General features: G+C 43.5%; 3 protein-coding genes across 8 annotated transcripts; 2 read left to right on the top strand and 1 right to left on the bottom strand.

Annotated features, from left to right (window-relative positions):
* Window positions 1-1,229: 1,229 nt before the first annotated feature.
* LOC100822833 (CASP-like protein 5B1) lies at window positions 1,230-3,637 on the top strand. The gene is made up of 3 exons (XM_003564558.4): window positions 1,230-1,760; window positions 2,459-2,591; window positions 3,227-3,637. The coding sequence occupies exons 1-3, from the start codon at window positions 1,630-1,632 to the stop codon at window positions 3,425-3,427; spliced, it is 465 nt and encodes a 154-aa protein (XP_003564606.1). The 5' UTR covers window positions 1,230-1,629; the 3' UTR covers window positions 3,428-3,637.
* Window positions 3,638-5,087: 1,450 nt separating this feature from the next.
* Window positions 5,088-9,160, bottom strand: LOC100822211 (probable mannose-1-phosphate guanylyltransferase 3). 4 transcript variants are annotated; one of them, XM_014899856.2, is made up of 5 exons: window positions 8,995-9,160; window positions 8,727-8,795; window positions 6,394-6,456; window positions 6,061-6,300; window positions 5,088-5,988 (listed from the first exon to the last, which is right to left on the bottom strand). In XM_014899856.2, the coding sequence occupies exons 4-5, from the start codon at window positions 6,295-6,297 to the stop codon at window positions 5,317-5,319; spliced, it is 909 nt and encodes a 302-aa protein (XP_014755342.1). In that variant the 5' UTR covers window positions 6,298-6,300; window positions 6,394-6,456; window positions 8,727-8,795; window positions 8,995-9,160; the 3' UTR covers window positions 5,088-5,316. The 4 variants fall into 4 exon arrangements, with proteins under 4 accessions (XP_014755342.1, XP_014755341.1, XP_014755340.1 ...); XM_014899855.2 differs by having other exon boundaries at window positions 8,727-8,792; XM_014899854.2 differs by lacking the exon at window positions 8,727-8,795.
* Window positions 9,161-11,465: 2,305 nt separating this feature from the next.
* Window positions 11,466-16,608, top strand: LOC100821588 (transcription initiation factor TFIID subunit 12b). 3 transcript variants are annotated; one of them, XM_010234255.3, is made up of 8 exons: window positions 11,467-12,097; window positions 13,069-13,278; window positions 13,819-14,325; window positions 14,495-14,569; window positions 14,711-14,789; window positions 14,874-14,935; window positions 15,536-15,737; window positions 16,238-16,608. In XM_010234255.3, the coding sequence occupies exons 1-7, from the start codon at window positions 11,576-11,578 to the stop codon at window positions 15,707-15,709; spliced, it is 1,629 nt and encodes a 542-aa protein (XP_010232557.1). In that variant the 5' UTR covers window positions 11,467-11,575; the 3' UTR covers window positions 15,710-15,737; window positions 16,238-16,608. The 3 variants fall into 3 exon arrangements, with proteins under 3 accessions (XP_010232558.1, XP_010232557.1, XP_003564602.1); XM_003564554.4 differs by having other exon boundaries at window positions 11,468-12,097; window positions 13,816-14,325; XM_010234256.3 differs by lacking the exon at window positions 16,238-16,608 and having other exon boundaries at window positions 11,466-12,097; window positions 13,816-14,325; window positions 15,525-15,664.
* Window positions 16,609-16,695: the final 87 nt, after the last annotated feature.

Genomic DNA, 16,695 nt, shown 5'->3' with positions numbered 1-16,695 from the left:
TGTCACGGGTGTGTTTTTGCACTGTTGCTTGCCCTGTTTCCAATTTTTTTTTTATGTTCGTGACACGGATGTGTTTTTGCACTATTGCTTGCGCCGTTTCCAAATGTTGCTTACATTGTTTTTCCGTTGCATATGGTGCTACCCATTTTTTTCAGTTGGCTGTTGAATGAGTGGGGATTTGCTACATGTACATGATGTTTTGTTGCATGAGTCCAACTAAAATATCGCAAAGTTTTAATGTGTTACGACGTTACATACATGCACATAAATTGTTGAAATAAGGTTTTTATGTTGCAATGGTCAAACGTTACAAACTAACAATGTGAGGATCAAGAGAGGTAGCTGATCGTTCGAAAAAAATACCCAACGACGCGTAACCTTTCTTTAGCACAATCAGATTGTTATTATATTATTATTATGAGAAACTGTAGAACATTTTTTAGTGAAACTTCAGAATAGGCTGATACTTGCCTCCCATTCAACTTCATCAGGGAACCAGGCCGAACAGGGCTAACAGGCCGTCAATACGGTACCAGTCAAGTGATTAGGCCTACAGTTCTCACCGGCCCAGCATTGTTCTCATGGATTGGCTGGCATTGATGGATTGCTGGGCTTAGGGAATGGAAATGTACATTTGCATAAAGCCTAGGAGAAAGCGACAAACGAAGCCCTCGGAAAAAAAAATGTGACAACCAAATTGAAAAAATAGATTCTAAAAAAAAACAAATTGAAAAAACAAAAAACAAATTGCACGGTCGGACGACTAGCCGCTTTTGTGGGCTCGCAACGATGGCAGCGTTGATTCATTCATCCCTCATGTCCTCGTCAAACTTTTGACGTCATCTCTTAACCTTTATAAAGTTTTCGATCGGAAAATGCCTAGCACGAACGACTATAGCATGCATAATTTTATGTTCAGAAGCACCTTCGTGCCTATTGCCCGAGTGACCGCGATGATCAACGATTATTGGAAGGTGTCTTTGGACCTAAGTGAAACAGATGATGGCTAATTTCTTCGAAATCTCAAAAACGACTTTTGTTGGTAGCAATGGTAAGTAACGTTGTTCTGTTGTGTTCGTCTTGCACCGTGTACTAGGCTGGTAGAAAAGGTCATCCGATCAGTCAAGAATATGAAGCCATCAACGCAAGCAACCGCGTCCAGTCCGGCCGGCGCCGTTAACCGGCGTACGCCGTTTCCCAAATCCCAAATCCCCATCGCATGACCAAACAAACGCACCAGAGTCCACAGCTCGCGATCCGGTCTTCAACTGTCATCCCGAGCGGCTGCGCACCAACTTTTGTCGCCGCCGCGGCACGGCACGGCACGGCAGGCGGCGTTCCAAGGACGCGCCACATTTCTCCAAATCCATCCCAAAAGTCTCCTCCCCGACTCTCCCGTTGTCTCCTTTGGGGAAAATAGAAAACTCTCGACCCCGCAGCAGGCCGCAGCACCCAGCACCTAGGCATTGGGCAAAGCGAGCGCTAACTTTCCGCCGCCCCTTTGCGCACGCCGGCGGGGACCACCGACCGAGACCCCCCGCCCTCGGCCGCCTCCAATACCGCCCGCATGGCCGCCGATCGCGGACCCGACGTCTGAGCGGGCGGCGGTCGGAGGCCAGGCCGGTTGAGATGAGGGAGCTGGCCGGGAGCCCCGGGTCGTGGAGCGGCCTGGCGCTGCGGCTGTCCCAGTTCGCCTTCGCCGCCGCGTCCGTCTGCGTCATGGCCTCCGCGCGCGACTTCGCCAACTACACTGCCTTCTGGTACCCCCTTTCCCTCCCAAACGCCCGGATTTGCGCTATCCATCTCCGATTAACGATAGCGCCCTTTACCGCGTATTGTATCGCGTGATTACTGCTTGGCCATGATCTATTGGGTATGGCATTTTATAAGCTCCAGTAGTAGGTGTGACATTGTATAAGCCGGCAAGCAGATTTTTGTTTCCTACTCGTTGGTGGTTGTATAGTTAGGTTCTCTGTGGAAGTACATCTACTTCCATGCCCAAATGCATGGGATCTGAAATTCTGAATATCGATTAACTTAAAATTGACCGGCGGCAGAACAGATTTGGTCAGGAGGCTACAGGTTCGGCACTTTGACTTGGGAGCCCTAGGAGATAAAGTACATCTGCTAAATACATCAGCGCCTCAAAGTTCTAGGATCTGAATAGCCGTTCCCTTAAAATTGATCATCAGCAAAGTTGCATTCATCTCTACTCTGTACTAAGTCTGGATATTGATGCATACGCTTAATTAAGGACATCTATCAGGGGAGTGAAATTGTGCATGTGGGTACTTATGAAACATGTACTGATGCAACTAGCAATAAGTTCATCAACCTTTGAAATTGGGATTGAAGCCGTCCTAGTGCGTACATCATGATTTCCAATTATGTTCTAAGTGTGTTTACTGTAACAATTTTTTGAGTCAGTAAACCATTTTGTTACAACTCAAAATTTCAGCTACTTGATCGCATCAATGGGACTACAAGCACTCTGGAGCTTGGGGCTTGCCTGTCTTGATGGCTATGCCTTGAAATTGGAGAAGGATCTCCGCAGTGCTGTTCTCGTGAGCTTATTTGTTGTTGGCGATTGGGTAATTCCTTGATTATTATTAGATCTTTGGATGCTATGTTTTATTGCACTTCATTTGATCCAACATAACTTGCCACATTTTGAATGCCAAACCTAAAACCTTCTAAGTTCATTTAATTTCTCAGGTGATGTTATTTAAGTACCTTATATTGTGACCCCTGTATTCCCTCAGTACTGAGGAACATGTTAGGCAGCATTTTGGTTTGTGTAATTGCACATTATGTTAAGATAGCAGTACCAGACAATGGATTGCATTTACTGAAAACTTATATTGGAATATTACAGAGCAGCAAACTTTCAGCTACAATGCATTGCATTTACTGAAAACTCTATATGCGAAGTTGAATGAATCTCATTTTCTTAGTTTCAGTTAACACTTTTTGGTCACATCCAATTAATTAAAACAATTTGAGGCAAACCTGGAAGACAACATTAAGTTCTTGGATGTTTTTTATGGAGTAGTTGCATTAGGAACCAAGGATGAGACCCATGACCCATCTAGTCATATTCTGCAGTTCAGTTTAAATTTAGATTTTGGACACATGTCTATGAACACATGTTACGTCTATGGTGTTTGATAAATTCTCATTGAAGATTCCTTTTGAAGTAGCGAGGCAATCATTCTTTGTGATGCAGGTAACGTCAATCCTGTCATTCGCTGCTTCATGCTCTGCAGGAGCTGTTGTTGTTCTTTTTGATAGGGATGCATTCTTCTGCAGCAGGGATCCGCACCTCCCTTGTGGGACATTTGAGCTCGCCACAGCATTTGCTTTCCTTTCTTGGGCATTTAGCGGTACATCAGCCCTTGTGATGTTTTGGCTCCTCGCTTCACCTTGAATAGCTCTGTACAAGTTCTGTTTGTGCGTAGTGTTGTTTGATCCCCTCGGTTTGTATACTAACTGATTTTCGAACAGACCATAGTGAAAATGGCTGCAAATTTTAGAGATCGGTAACAGCAGCAAGCTCCACGAACTTTTGTGATCCCCAGGAATTCATTGAATATTGGGCCTGTGCATCTTCGGATGCAGAAGAAGCCCTGTACCCGCATATTACTGGTATGAGACCGCAATACACATGAAAAATTGATAAAACACACGGTAACTGTAGTGGTATTAATCAGGTGAGACATGTGCATCAATATGAAAGCATAATACATGTGAAAAGTCGATAATACATATGTACAACTATAGTTTGATGAATGCAAATCATCAGTAATATTACTTGGGTGATTTATGCGCATGGACTTGTGCCGGTACCCTACGCATGGCTAGTCAGGTTATTCATGTGTAAAACACAGATGAAAACGACGACCCTCGTCATCTCCATTCAGATCAGGTATCCATGGATGGCCTCCTTACCATCAGTAAGATTGCTATCTTTAACTGGAGAGGCGTTCTCTTCCGGTGTCTGAAAAAAGGAATTCATTGAATGCAACATGAGCAGCAAAAATGCTCAAACCTATACCTTGCTTCAGGCTTCCAAATTTGGATAAGCAAGTATTTATCATGCGTCAAAATTTTGGGTGAAAGATAACTCTTTCCTAATGTTCCATCCGTCCCATATTAAGTGACTCAAATTTGTCCAAATATGGATGTATTTATGTCTAAAAAGCGTCTAAATACATGTAATAGAAAGTCACTTAATACGGGACGGACGGAGTATATAATGTTGATGTTGATTAGCTCCTTAACTTTCTGAAGCCACTTTTCCAACTCAATTTGCTCATTGGAACCTGCAGAGATGAGTAGATGACACACTGGATAATCTCACAGTTCCATATGCTGCGTCAAACGAAAGCGATCTAACTAAAGTTCTCACAAGTCTGTTTGATCCCAAGCCACCTTGCTGTGTGTGAATTACAGCACGATATGCAATTTTTGTGTCCACACAAAAAGGAACAAAGAAAAAACAGATACTCCCTCTTAGAGTACTTCTGTACTAAATCCAAGACATCGAAGGGAGTAAAAATTTGCACAGCCGCCACATTTCACATTCACACTTGTAATGTGTACTTCCTCCGTTGAGTCACTCAAATTTGTCCAAATATGAATGTATCTATACTAAAAAAAACGTCTAGATCCATGTTATTTCGTCACTAAATATGATACGGAGGGAGTATACATTTTTCCTCTATCATCGCGTATGGAAAATAAAGTGCAGTTCCATGCACAAAATCTCATCAGAATCAGGAGATTCATATAATGTACAGTAACACTTTACCTGGGAAGGCTTATTCTTATACTCCGTATTGATTATTCCTATGTCATAACACTTTCACAGAAAGCGATTCAAATTTGCCCAAATATGGATGTATTTATACTCAAAAAACATTTAGATCCATGGAATATCTTGTCACTAAATATGGTACGGAGGGAGTATGCATTTTCCTCTATCATCGCATATGGAAAATAGTAAGTGCAGTTCCATGCACAAAATCTCATCAGAATCAGGAGATTCATATAATGTACAGTAACACTTTCCCTGGGAAGGCTTATTCTTATACTCCGTATTAATTATTCCTATGTCATAACACTTTCACGGATCGTGAGGTATACAGATGGGTAGATGACTCAAGTGAAAAACAGCACCGCAAATGAATAATGCACATATATGGTCAACAATTTAACAACTCTCACTAGGCACAGTATCAAGCTGTTTACAGTTCGCACTAGAACAAAAGCCAGACAAAATCGTACACAAGTGGACTGTAACAAAAAGTGGCAAGCTCACATGACGATCTCTGGCTTCAGGATGCTTGACTTAATCTCTTTGTGTGGGAGAACAACACCACCATTGCTGTAGACCTCATCGCCTACATGTACATCCTCTCCCAGGATAGTCATGTTCTCGATACGTGCCCATTGTCCGACAGTTGAGTGCCATCCAATAATGCTGTTTGAAACGCAAGAATGCTTCTTAATACGCACACCACGCATCACCGTGCATCGAGAAAGCCTCACACCATCCTCCACAATGCATCCTGGTCCAATAGCAACATCAGGACCAATCAGACAGCCTTCTCCAATATTGGCACTCTCGTGCACCAGGACATTCCCAATAACATGTGCTCCAGTGGCTAGCCTGGCAGCTGATTTCTTCCTAAGTGAATCCAGATAAAGACGCAAGCCAGTAATGTAGTCCTTTGGCTGACCAATATCCATCCAAAAACCCGGAAGGACCATGGCGTAGAGCTTTTGGTCAGCTGCAATACGAGGGAATACCTCTTTCTCAATTGAAGTTGGCTTCAGTTCAATGCGGTCCAGGACAGACGGATTTAACAAGTAAATTCCTGCATTAATCTTGTTGCCCACAAATATCTTTGGCTTCTCTACAAATCTTTCCACAACACCAGTTGTGTCCTCCATAACCACAACACCATATTTTGATGGTTCATCCACCTATATCGAACAGGCAGTCAGTTTAGATATAAGAGTTGATTACACAATAAAGTGGTCAGAGAAAGAAGCTACCTTAGTGACCATAATTGTTGCCTCACCACCATGGCTCTTGTGAAATTGTATGAGTTCAGCAAATGGGTATTCACTTATGACATCACTGTTGAGGACAAAGAATGGCTTGCCAGATCCATCCACAAGCTTGTCCCTTGCTAGGGCAAGAGGGCCAGCAGTCCCCAAGGGTTCAGTTTCTTGGGAGCATGTGATTGTGATGCCAAGTTTATCCTCAAAATCTTTCAAGAAGTTAATCATGACCTGAAACATATAAAGCGCAGCAATTACACTACAGAAGTTAAATACAGACACCCATGATATAGCAATAACAATGAATTATCTATTCTTTTTTACCTCTGGGCGGTAGTTGATGGCTAAAACAACTTCTGTTACCCCAACTTCTTTCAAAGCTTCAATCTGGACAAAATTAATGGTCGTAAACTTGTAATCACAAAACTTGTCTTTCCTCAGGTAAAAGATCAGCTGGTTGGTCCTAGCATGTGTATTCGGATGTGGAGAAATTTTGCTTGAGATGCTAACTTTTTCTATTTATATATGAGAGAAAAAGACTCCAGAAAGCATGACCCGATACAGACACAGAAAGGTTTTTTCCAAGCACACACAACAATTTTGACACCAAAGATGTAGCTAGTGAGGAAGTAACAGTTGCAGGGCTAAAATGCTCACTTCAGTCACAACGCATTCAACTACTGTTGTTAAGGCAATAGATACAATAGACACAACGCATTCCTTGATTAATTTGTTGAAAACAATAGAAACAGCTAGTAATTTGTGCAACTGTCGTTGTTGAGGCAAGTTTGCACAAGACCTCCACGATTAATTTTGTGCATATCAGTAAGCTCTACCATAGACATTTACCTGATGCAGAATCATGGGTTTGTTGGCGAAATCAACAAGGGGTTTCGGGAAGCTGAGCGTCAGAGGCCGGAGGCGAGTCCCGAAGCCTCCAACGAGGATGAGCGCCTTCATTGCGAGCAAGGGCGGAGGACCCGGTAGGGCAAGGTAGGGCGGCCGCCCTACCTTGATTTTTGCCTCAGTTACGAATTGGGGAAGATTAAGGAGATGCAACGGGAAGCTAAAGGGCGGGATCTGTTCGTGGGGTGATGGGAGGAGAAACGGTTGGGAACGAGAGAATTGCAGGGGAGATAGATATCTGCGGTCGCACGAGGAGGAAGACGAGCGACGGAGCGAGGGGGCTGGGGCGCTCGGCAGCGGTGGCGGCGCTCGCTCGAGGAGGAAGACAAGGAGCTACGTGGTTGGGCCGTCGGGGCGCTCGGCAGCGAGATGGGCCAGGGCAGGGAAGGTTGCCAAGCAAAGCAAGCAAACATTACGGTGCCCTCTTTTCCTCAGCGTGAAACCCTGGCCGTCCGAGAAAAAAAAAATCTCATTTGTGATCAGGAGCTGACAGTAAACACGGATCAACATCTGACATCGTTTTACTACCTTCTTTGTAAGGTTTTGTGTGTTCTTGACGGCAGCGTCTGACGGTGGATGCAACGACGCTTGGATTGATGATCTCTCGGTTCCATCCCCGTTCCGGCATGGCTACCACAGTCTACTCCATAGAGTTTGTGGATCTCACGGCTCGTAATTTCGTGATTTTGATCATTTTCCTCATCGATTCGACAACCTGTCTTGCGAGGGATGTGCCCAGGCCACCGCGCGTGTTCAACGATCTTAAGTTCTCACCCGCTGGGATGGGCATCTCAGTAAAACCTACAAGGTTAGTATAACTTATGCAGATTTGGTCTTCTACTATTTTGTCACCAGAGATTTGGAGAAATATCAAAATGCGATCGGCGTGGCTAGAGAACTTGGCTTTAAAGATTTTTGTTATAATTTTCGGTTTATCCAAAATCTTTGTTGTTGTCTTAATTTTTCGATCAGTTTTATTTTGTTCGTTGAATAAACAAAGTCAGATCGTTGTTCTAAAAAACAAAAACACAAAAAAAAAACGTGAGAGATAAATGAGCTGAGAGCTCCCACCCTAGGCCTAACCGAGAAAACGTAGTTTAATAATTCATGTGATGTAAAAAGTTTGTGGCCAGTTGATACAGTCTGACAAAAAATATGTGGTTTTGTTGGCAAATTAGCAAAAACTGGAGCTAGTGAGACGGGCCCCAAAAACTGTGGTTTCTTGACATTTATCCTGTTTATTTTGCCAAATATCTATGGGTGTGTCCATATATCAGGTGCCTGATTTTTTAAGTAAAAGATTTAATTCTTGGTCGACAGCATCAAAGTCACTCATTTCCCTTTCGCTGCGAATTTTAAAACACAATCTAGATCCAACATGCAACTTGGGTATAACAAACCCGAATATGTATTTTGTTAAGTATATAAGTACGTGGATGTTTCTTGAGAAAAATATAACTATATATTTACTCTTGTAAATACCTAACTTCATAATTCATCTCCATGTATTTATGCTTACTTGAAACATTGGATTATTAGAAAAATACGCATTAAGATTATTACACACTTGATAGTTTATAACTGTATACGATGCGACATTATTTTTGCATGAAATCTTTTGAAATATTGAATATTAGAAACAACATGTTATAAGAATTAATAAAAATATAAACAACAAACATTAAAATACAGTTTTTAATTATAAAATATAAATATTAAATGTTATATGTATGTTCTACGAATCGCCCTACCTAAATAATAATTTTTTATCCTTCGCCCGTGATCGCGAGGAACCTCTCTTCTCCTCCCCCTGATCCCTGCTGACCACAACACATCGAATATCAATTTCACAATCGCCGGGCCGCATGTTCCGGCTAGATCAAATCATTCACGGATGTGAGAATCGATCTGCGAGGAGCCACCTGCCATATCAATTCGGGAGGACAAACCCGCCTCCTACCAAGGACCAATTGATTGATAAGGGAAAGGACCGGTGGAAGAATTTGCAGGAAAGAATACCTGAAGGTGGAGGCGGCGGGATCAGATTTGGAGCGCGCGAGCGAGAACCCCTCCCTGGCTTTACCCCTGTGTGTCTTGGCCGGGGGCCTCGTTCCCCACGCACGACGACCGCGAGGAGACCAGTTCCAAGCTGCCAGGATTTGAGGCTCGGGACTCTGGGTCGCCCACATGGAGAAGAGCGTTGGTTATATTGGCATGCGGCTGACCAGTCTGGGTGCCACGTAGGCGGGAGACCGAGCTCAACACGAATAGACTATGTAAAAAAACAGAAATAAACGGATGCGGCGGGGATCGAAGATCGCGGAAGGAGAAGATAGTATCGTAGATGCAGGAGCAAATGCAAATGCCCTTTTCGTGAACGCCCCGCGTTTTTTGTTCTTTGATCGATTTTTTTTTATGTTGGCACCCCGCTAATTCGCGACGGCGAGAAAGGGCCCAGTCCAAAGCCAGATTAAGCTCCGGGTGTACCTACGTTCTCCTTCCACTTTTGAATCCAGCTTTCGGTGCTGACTTCCCCAGTTCAAGGCACCCCCAGTTGCCTTTTCTTCTAATGGAGACATGGAGTGATGCGTTCGACATATTCTCTTGATGCGTTCGGCGTATTCTCTTCCCCGATTCCGTGATGCCACGCACACGCCTGCAAACCGCATCTTTTTTTAGGTCAGGCTTGAATTGAATCCAAGAAATCAGGTCCCTTGCAATCTACATCATGTCTTGCTCTTTGATTGCGACCGACGCCGAAGCGATCTACGTATCCTCATGTCCTCCGCAGAAACAAGATAACATGTTACACGGAGCCACTGTGTTCATTCCGCAAAAATTTGGTGTCTACGACAGTAACCCTCTTTCATCGCATTGTACCACAGAGTACTAAATCTCCCTCTTGTTGGTTATCTCTGTAAGCCTTTTTAGTTTTTCACACTTGTGAGGAGTATTCTCTTTCCATCTAAACGTCAAGCACATGTTCTCATCTTTCTTCTTGTCCTATTCCACTTACTGATTCACATTCTTTCCCACCCAAAGTTGAGATATCCTTATTGCTTTGCTGTGGCCACCCTCTTATGTAAAACCTTGTGGTGCCAATAAAGAAAACGCCAAGAGATAGATGATATGTATCTTCCTTCTATTTTAACGTGTCAATGGAAGAGCTTTAAGGGAGTCGTGATACGGCTAGCTGGGGTCTAATTATCATGTATGAGCCCATGGGTGCGGGCGAGAATTTCTGCAAGTAGATTAAGGATGGGAACATCATCATCCATCTCCGTTTCCCACATGAACTATATCTCATGTTTCCAACACACACGCACACCACTTAATGGGTTTTGCAAAAGAGGGTCTATTTTACATCTAGAACGAAGCCGTTTTTTCTTTGTATTTAACAATCTAATTTTAGGTGATAGTAAATATATTATTCTTATTTGTTATTGTTGTTATTGTAATAATAATAAATAATAGATTATTATTATTGTTATTGTTGTTGTTGTGTTTGTTTTTTGCTATACACAACTCCCTCAAATCATAATGATTTCGCAGAGTCATCCTTTGTGTTGCGTACCGATCTTGGAAGTAATCTATCATTACCGTGTTCCGTCGTTGGTCCGGTTTACCAACTCTACCATATACAGGTAAAGAACTTTTTCATATTCTCTCATCTTAAACATCTTTTACCCAAAATAATCAAATGACGCCTTAGCCTTTCTCTTCTCCACTCCTCTTCATTTATGAGCATCCAAGTTGTTTCGATTAGTTCCTAACAAACAAGTACCTCTGATTAGTATACTCCCTCCGCCAGAATTACTTGTCGCAGTTTGTACTAAATCTGCTACAAGTAATTCCGATCGAAGGGAGTAATAAAAGTAAGAATATCTCAAATATAGTATACTTCGATGTAACGCCCGCTTTGTGACCGTTTTATTGTTCCCTTTATTCAGCACATGCACACATCATACGTCATGGTGGGATGACAGCATGGATGGAATTAGGGCATGCACATCATGTACGACACGCATGAGTCCTTAGCTAACCCGTTTTGTAGCAGTTATACTGTCTCTTTTATTTTTAGTGGACTTGTCTCTTTCTCCCTTATAGCAATGTCGGTGCCGTTTCATTTAATAGATACGGTGACGTCTACTATCCGACTCATCACATCATATCTAGATCATGGCCTTTTGCGTGGACCTCGACTTGTTCCGGAGATGTGACGTAACATGTAGATTGCCAATTAACATATTTGAAGATATCGTTGCACAACTAGCTTTCTTTCTTCTTTAGGTAGGATGCCACATCGGATTTATTGCATAGTTTTTTTTTTTGACAGCAGGATTTTGCATAAGTGGTCATGCATGAGGAAGCATCGAGACTCACCTTGTGCCGTGAGATAAAAGAGGGCGAGCAGTGAAGATTTGTACCTTTGATGGCGTAGGGCCACCCTGGCAGTGAATCGACCAAGAAAAGGGTACGCACACACGTCAAACTGTTCCACACGACCCGTTACCTACCACCGCCTTGCGACGCGACCGTCCACCCTGCCGTCCTGCGTCGTGTCCGACCACCGCTGCGGAAACCAGATACCCCGGCCGCTATGGCGGAGCCGTCGTCCATATCCGCCATCGCCTCGCCGCAGCCCGACCAGCTTGGCGCTTCTCCATCCGCCCCGCAAAGCTCCAACCCTAACCCCCTCCTGTCCCCCCAAATCCCCCCATCCCCCACCGTCTCCGACCTCTCCGCCATTTCCTCCCCGCAGCTCGACCCAGCTGCGGCAACTGCGGGCGGAGGATCCACGGAGTTCCCTCCTCGCCCCCCGCAGTTACAGGCGCCCTCGCCAACGCAGGCACTGGCCGGCGCCGGAGGCTTCGGCCAGATCCACCGCTCGGGTTCAGCCTCCCGCCTCCCTGCCGCCAGCCAGCTCCCACAATACTCCGCTGCAACGGCCAGGATGTACGGCGGGCAGATGAGCTTCTCAGGCGGCGTTGGGCAGCTGGGGCAGCAGCAGCTGGCGGCGCGCGCCGCAATGCTTGGTCAGGGCCAGCTGGGAATGCTGCAAGGGCAGAGCAACACGGGCACTGCTGCACACTACGGGCTCCAGTCCCAGATGATGTCACAGGTGAAGTTGGGGTTCTAGGCTTGTATAACGGCATAAGGGCACACACAGCGCGGCGCTTGTCGGCTTGTGGACCGACGCCAATCCAGGTTTCAGACGTAGCGTTGCCGCAAACTGATGCGCCGGCCGCTTGGCTTTATTTTTGCTCTTGACGCGTAAAAAGCAGAACCAGCCTTAGCGTCTGCAAGTTGCGCCCAGCGTTGGAAGTTAGGACTCTTAGATGATGTTTTAGATTTTTGGTATTTATCTTTTCCAGTTTAAGCGTCTGAATAGGCGCATACGATTGGACATGCCCTAAGTAAACTGAATTTGATACCTTATCATGCATAAAAACCACTCGTAACAGCAAACAATGAAAACAACAACTGTGCCTTTAATTTTAAACCATTCATTTTAGGAAAGATCTTGATTAATTGTGGCTAGACACTACCTGTCTTTTATCACTTCAATTATGTAGCATTCATACATTGAAGCAATTTTGTAGGATTATGTAGTGAACTAATGAGCCAAATGCCCTGACAACAAGAGTCGTGGATCCAGAATTTTGCATTCTTTCAAAGTCTGCCATGAGATGAAAGGGAGGAGAGGAGGAGGCACCTCTTGGGCGTGATTTAAATAAAAGTGACGATCTGTATTACATTTACGATTTCTCGATTACTCATTCAAACAGTAAATGCTTGTCATTGTGCTTGTAAAGGATTCACAACCAAATTTTTAGCTCCAACAGAAGGCCTTCTGTTTCTGGACTTAATAAATGTACCCAGAAATACTGCAGTATCCATGCTAGACACTAGACAGTGAATGGCTAAACAATGAAATGAATGAAATGGGAAACCTGTTAGGAAAGCGATACTGCCCCATTTTTCCTTTGCTTATCAATTCGAATGATTAGGGAAAATCGTTTCAGTCCCAGCTGTTTACTAGCAGCTGGTTATGAGCCCAGTAGTGTAATCGACCTTTTCATGTTACTGCAGCCAAGGCAAAAAGGCATAGTGCAAGGTGCACAATTTAATACTGCGAACCCAGCTCAAGCATTGCAAGGGATGCAATCCATGGGAGTCATGGGTACTTTGGGGATGAACCAGATGAGACCAAATGGGACTATTCCATATGGTGCTCAACAACGTTTTGCCCATGCACAAATGAGGCCACAGCAAGCGCAGCAAGGCGCACTATCTCCACAGGTATCTCTGGTGGCATTTCATCTGTTGGCACAAGTAATTACCTTTAGTTTCCATGCATTCTTCCTTAGGTTACTTGTTATATTGGGTGTAATATCTGTTCATGACCTTGTGGTGGTTGTAGTGCGAAATGCAATGATTAACCAAGGTTCTTTCTAGAAGCCCATCTCAAGCAGTAAGCCTCTGCAGCATTTTATTCACACAATAATATTACAAGGCAAGATGAAATTCCTATTATACAAGGAAGTCAAACATGAGTTGAGATTTTGTGCGTGCTTACTCACTTTTTCTGTTACCAGTTATCTGAGTAACGCATGTTATGTGCTGAATTTGCCATAAGTCGCATGTTTGTATCAGTTTTGCAAAACCTTTCATGTTATGTAGCAATTTCTTTTCTAAGGAATACAGGCTAACTGTTATGTCAGTTCAAAATTTGCCACTAGTCGCCTATTTATATCAGTTTTGCAAAGCCTTTCATGTTATGTGGCAGTTTCTTTCTGAAGCACTAGAGGCTAATTTTTATGTCGGTTCATTTATCAGAAGGTAGCTGGTCAAGGCTTGTCAAGAACAGCATCAATTGCAGCATTAAATTCTCAACTACCTGGATCATCGCAAAATGGGCAGATTTTGCAAATGTCACCTCAGCAACAACAGCAGCAGCAATGGCTGAAACAAATACAATCATCGATGGCCTCACCTGTTTCTCAACATCAACTTCAGCAGCAACAACGGATGCTATTGATGCAACAACTTCAGAAAACAGGACTGAGTCCACACCAGATTGCACAAGCCCAACAACAGCATCCACATCTCAATACCCAACAGCTGATACAGCAGCAGCACATTTTGCAGCAGCTTCAACAGCAGCAGCAGCAGCTACAATCTCCAAGGTTGTCAGCACCTGTCTCCCAGAAGTCTGCAAACTTGACAGGATCTCAGCCGGGCACGCCTTTGTCAAGTGGGACTATGGCTGGTGGAAGTGCAAGTCAAGGAGCAGAAGGAACTAACCAACTTCTTGGGAAGAGAAAAATACAAGATTTGGTTGCACAGGTAGTGGCATACCCTTTCCTGCACAGATGCTTTTTAACTTCTGTATCACTGGCGAGATGCTGAGATTTGGTTCATGTTTTTAGGAAATAATAAGGTCACACTCTGTTTTGTTTGGAAAATGGTTAAATTTTGCTCTGACCCATCCATGAATTTCAAATCCTTATTTCAGGTAGATCCCCTCTGCAAACTTGATCCAGAAGTGGAAGATTTGTTTTTAGAGATCGCTGACGACTTCATTGAGTCGGTAATGTCGTTATGCTTTGTAACTCGTGCTTATTATGATTCCCTATCTGATACAGATTGTGGAACTTGCATCTTCTGATTTTGTTCATATTTTATGTGCTGGAGACATCTTGTGATTGAGCTGACTTGCGTTTGTCATCAGGTGACTGCATTTGCGTGCAGCCTGGCAAAGCACAGGAAATCATCAGTTCTTGAGGCCAAGGATGTGTTGCTGCACCTACGTCTCTCTCTCTCTCTCTCTCTCTGGAAATTATTGGGTGCAAGCAATTTTCTGTGCTTATAAATTCAGTGTTGATTTCATGCAGAGAAAAATTGGCATCTCACCGTTCCTGGTTTCTCTAGGGACAAGAATCTACCGAGAAATTATGTAAGATGAAGTATACTTTGTCATTACTTCTGTGCTATATATGAAACTGCCACAATGCTGTGAGCCCTTTATCTTCAGTTCTTCAGTACATATGCATCTGTGCTATGCCCTAATCCCACTGAACTCTAATGTGGTTATGCATCAGGCGTATTCCTGACAACTGCAGTAAATTTGTTGGATTTATTTGTGAACTTTCTAGTTTTGAAAGTTGGCAAGTTTGTAATCTCAGAGTTTGAACAGCTAGTAACTTCATGAAGTTTCAACTTCACAAAGAAAGTGTTACTGTAACAATTTCTCCATGCTATCTGCCTGTTATGTGGTCATCGCTGTAATTGAATATTGAATATCATCTGTATTAATGTCAAAATAGAAGTAGATGATGACAAGAAGCCAAGCAGTGATGCTGAATGTCTATTCTAATATTTTAGGATGTTGACACTAGTGCTGCTGCTTTAGCAATGGACACAATATCAACTTTTTTGTGTCATGCATTTTTTTGATTGATTTTTGTCTGGAACCTTCTTTTAATTGGCTTTACTTGCATCTGCACTACTGAAAATGCACAAATAAATGGTTGACTGGATTGTAGAACTGCAACAGGTAAAGACAGGGGTGGACCCTCAACAGCCGGAGTGTGAAGCTGCTGCAGTTAGAAGCGCAGGCAACAAAATGGTTGCCAATAGTTCAGTTGGCAACCATCAGACAAGAGGTCCAGCAGTGGAGCCTTCACCAACACCCACAGTGGGTGCTCTGTCAAAAATTCCTCGCTTCTGAGTTCTATGTAGTGCTCCACAAGTGGAAGGTAATCTCTCTGTCACCCGGGATAAATTTATTTTTGTTTTAAGAACGCTGGTCAAGCCAGAACATTCTTTACTGCCCCCTGAAGTTGGAATTTCATGACAATCCAGTGAGGGCCTCTTGTAGGATGGCCCCGAACCTTTTCTGCATTCACGGTGATTTCATTTCAAAATATTAGATGCGACTAATTGGTGGATAATACAAATCTGCGACGGTTACCTATGCCACACAAGTGCATGTACTTCTACTGACTACCTTGTAAATGATTCAGTCTCCCGGTAGTGATGTGAGCATGATTGTGTGACACACTCCCTCCGATCCTAAATTCAATTCTTGTCATGGTTGAACTAAAACCACGGCAAGAATTTAAGATCGGAGGGAGCAGATGTTTGTAGGCAAGGCTTTCTTTTCTGACAATGTTGTTACAAGTTACAACACCAAATAACCTGCATATCGAATCAAAATGTTTCTTCACTTGCCTGATGTGGATTATTCTTCTCACAGCTAAACAGTTGAAGGTTTCAGGACAGGTTCTAGAACATTTCACATACAACTCACCAATGGTCTAACTCGAGGACGGAAGCACAAAAGGGAAAACGGGTGCTTGTCTACTACTGTGATCCGGATGCTTGTCTCAAAAGTGAAAAAAAAGAGAGTTTCCGACACAGGTCGTTTGCAACAAGCTACTGCATTGGCCATTAAGACTGTAACCTTATTGCACATGACTCCTGGCACCCCTGTTCAGTGTACATAATGTTTTGCAAAATTATAGCCATCTTTCAGTCTATGCTTTTATGTGGCCGGGGAGCTTATGTTCTGTGCCATGCTGTTGTTACACAAACATGATAATAGAATGTATTGTTAGTAGGCGACGACGTGCCAACTTCTTCACCACGGTTCAGCCCTGGCGGATGCGCTGGCGTTTATCATGAGCTGACTATATAACATCTTCAGGAAAGATT

The sequence above is a fragment of the Brachypodium distachyon genome, chromosome 2 (genome assembly GCF_000005505.3).
Source record: "Brachypodium distachyon strain Bd21 chromosome 2, Brachypodium_distachyon_v3.0, whole genome shotgun sequence".
NCBI lineage: Eukaryota > Viridiplantae > Streptophyta > Magnoliopsida > Poales > Poaceae > Brachypodium > Brachypodium distachyon.
Note: the sequence above shows the minus strand (reverse complement) of the source record. Positions and strands in the feature narration are given on the sequence as shown.

Coding starts and splice junctions, on each gene's coding strand:
- LOC100822833 (XM_003564558.4), top strand. CDS start 1,630: ATGAGGGAGCTGGCCGGGAGCCCCGGGTCGTGGAGCGGCCTGGCGCTG. Junction 1,761..2,458: donor GCCAACTACACTGCCTTCTG/GTACCCCCTTTC, acceptor TCAAAATTTCAG/CTACTTGATCGCATCAATGG. Junction 2,592..3,226: donor TATTTGTTGTTGGCGATTGG/GTAATTCCTTGA, acceptor TTTGTGATGCAG/GTAACGTCAATCCTGTCATT.
- LOC100822211 (XM_003564556.4), bottom strand. CDS start 7,029: ATGAAGGCGCTCATCCTCGTTGGAGGCTTCGGGACTCGCCTCCGGCCT. Junction 6,457..6,918: donor AACCCATGATTCTGCATCAG/GTAAATGTCTAT, acceptor AATTTTGTCCAG/ATTGAAGCTTTGAAAGAAGT. Junction 6,301..6,393: donor CCATCAACTACCGCCCAGAG/GTAAAAAAGAAT, acceptor TATATGTTTCAG/GTCATGATTAACTTCTTGAA.
- LOC100821588 (XM_003564554.4), top strand. CDS start 11,576: ATGGCGGAGCCGTCGTCCATATCCGCCATCGCCTCGCCGCAGCCCGAC. Junction 12,098..13,068: donor AGTCCCAGATGATGTCACAG/GTGAAGTTGGGG, acceptor ATGTTACTGCAG/CCAAGGCAAAAAGGCATAGT. Junction 14,936..15,535: donor AGAATCTACCGAGAAATTAT/GTAAGATGAAGT, acceptor GAACTGCAACAG/GTAAAGACAGGGGTGGACCC.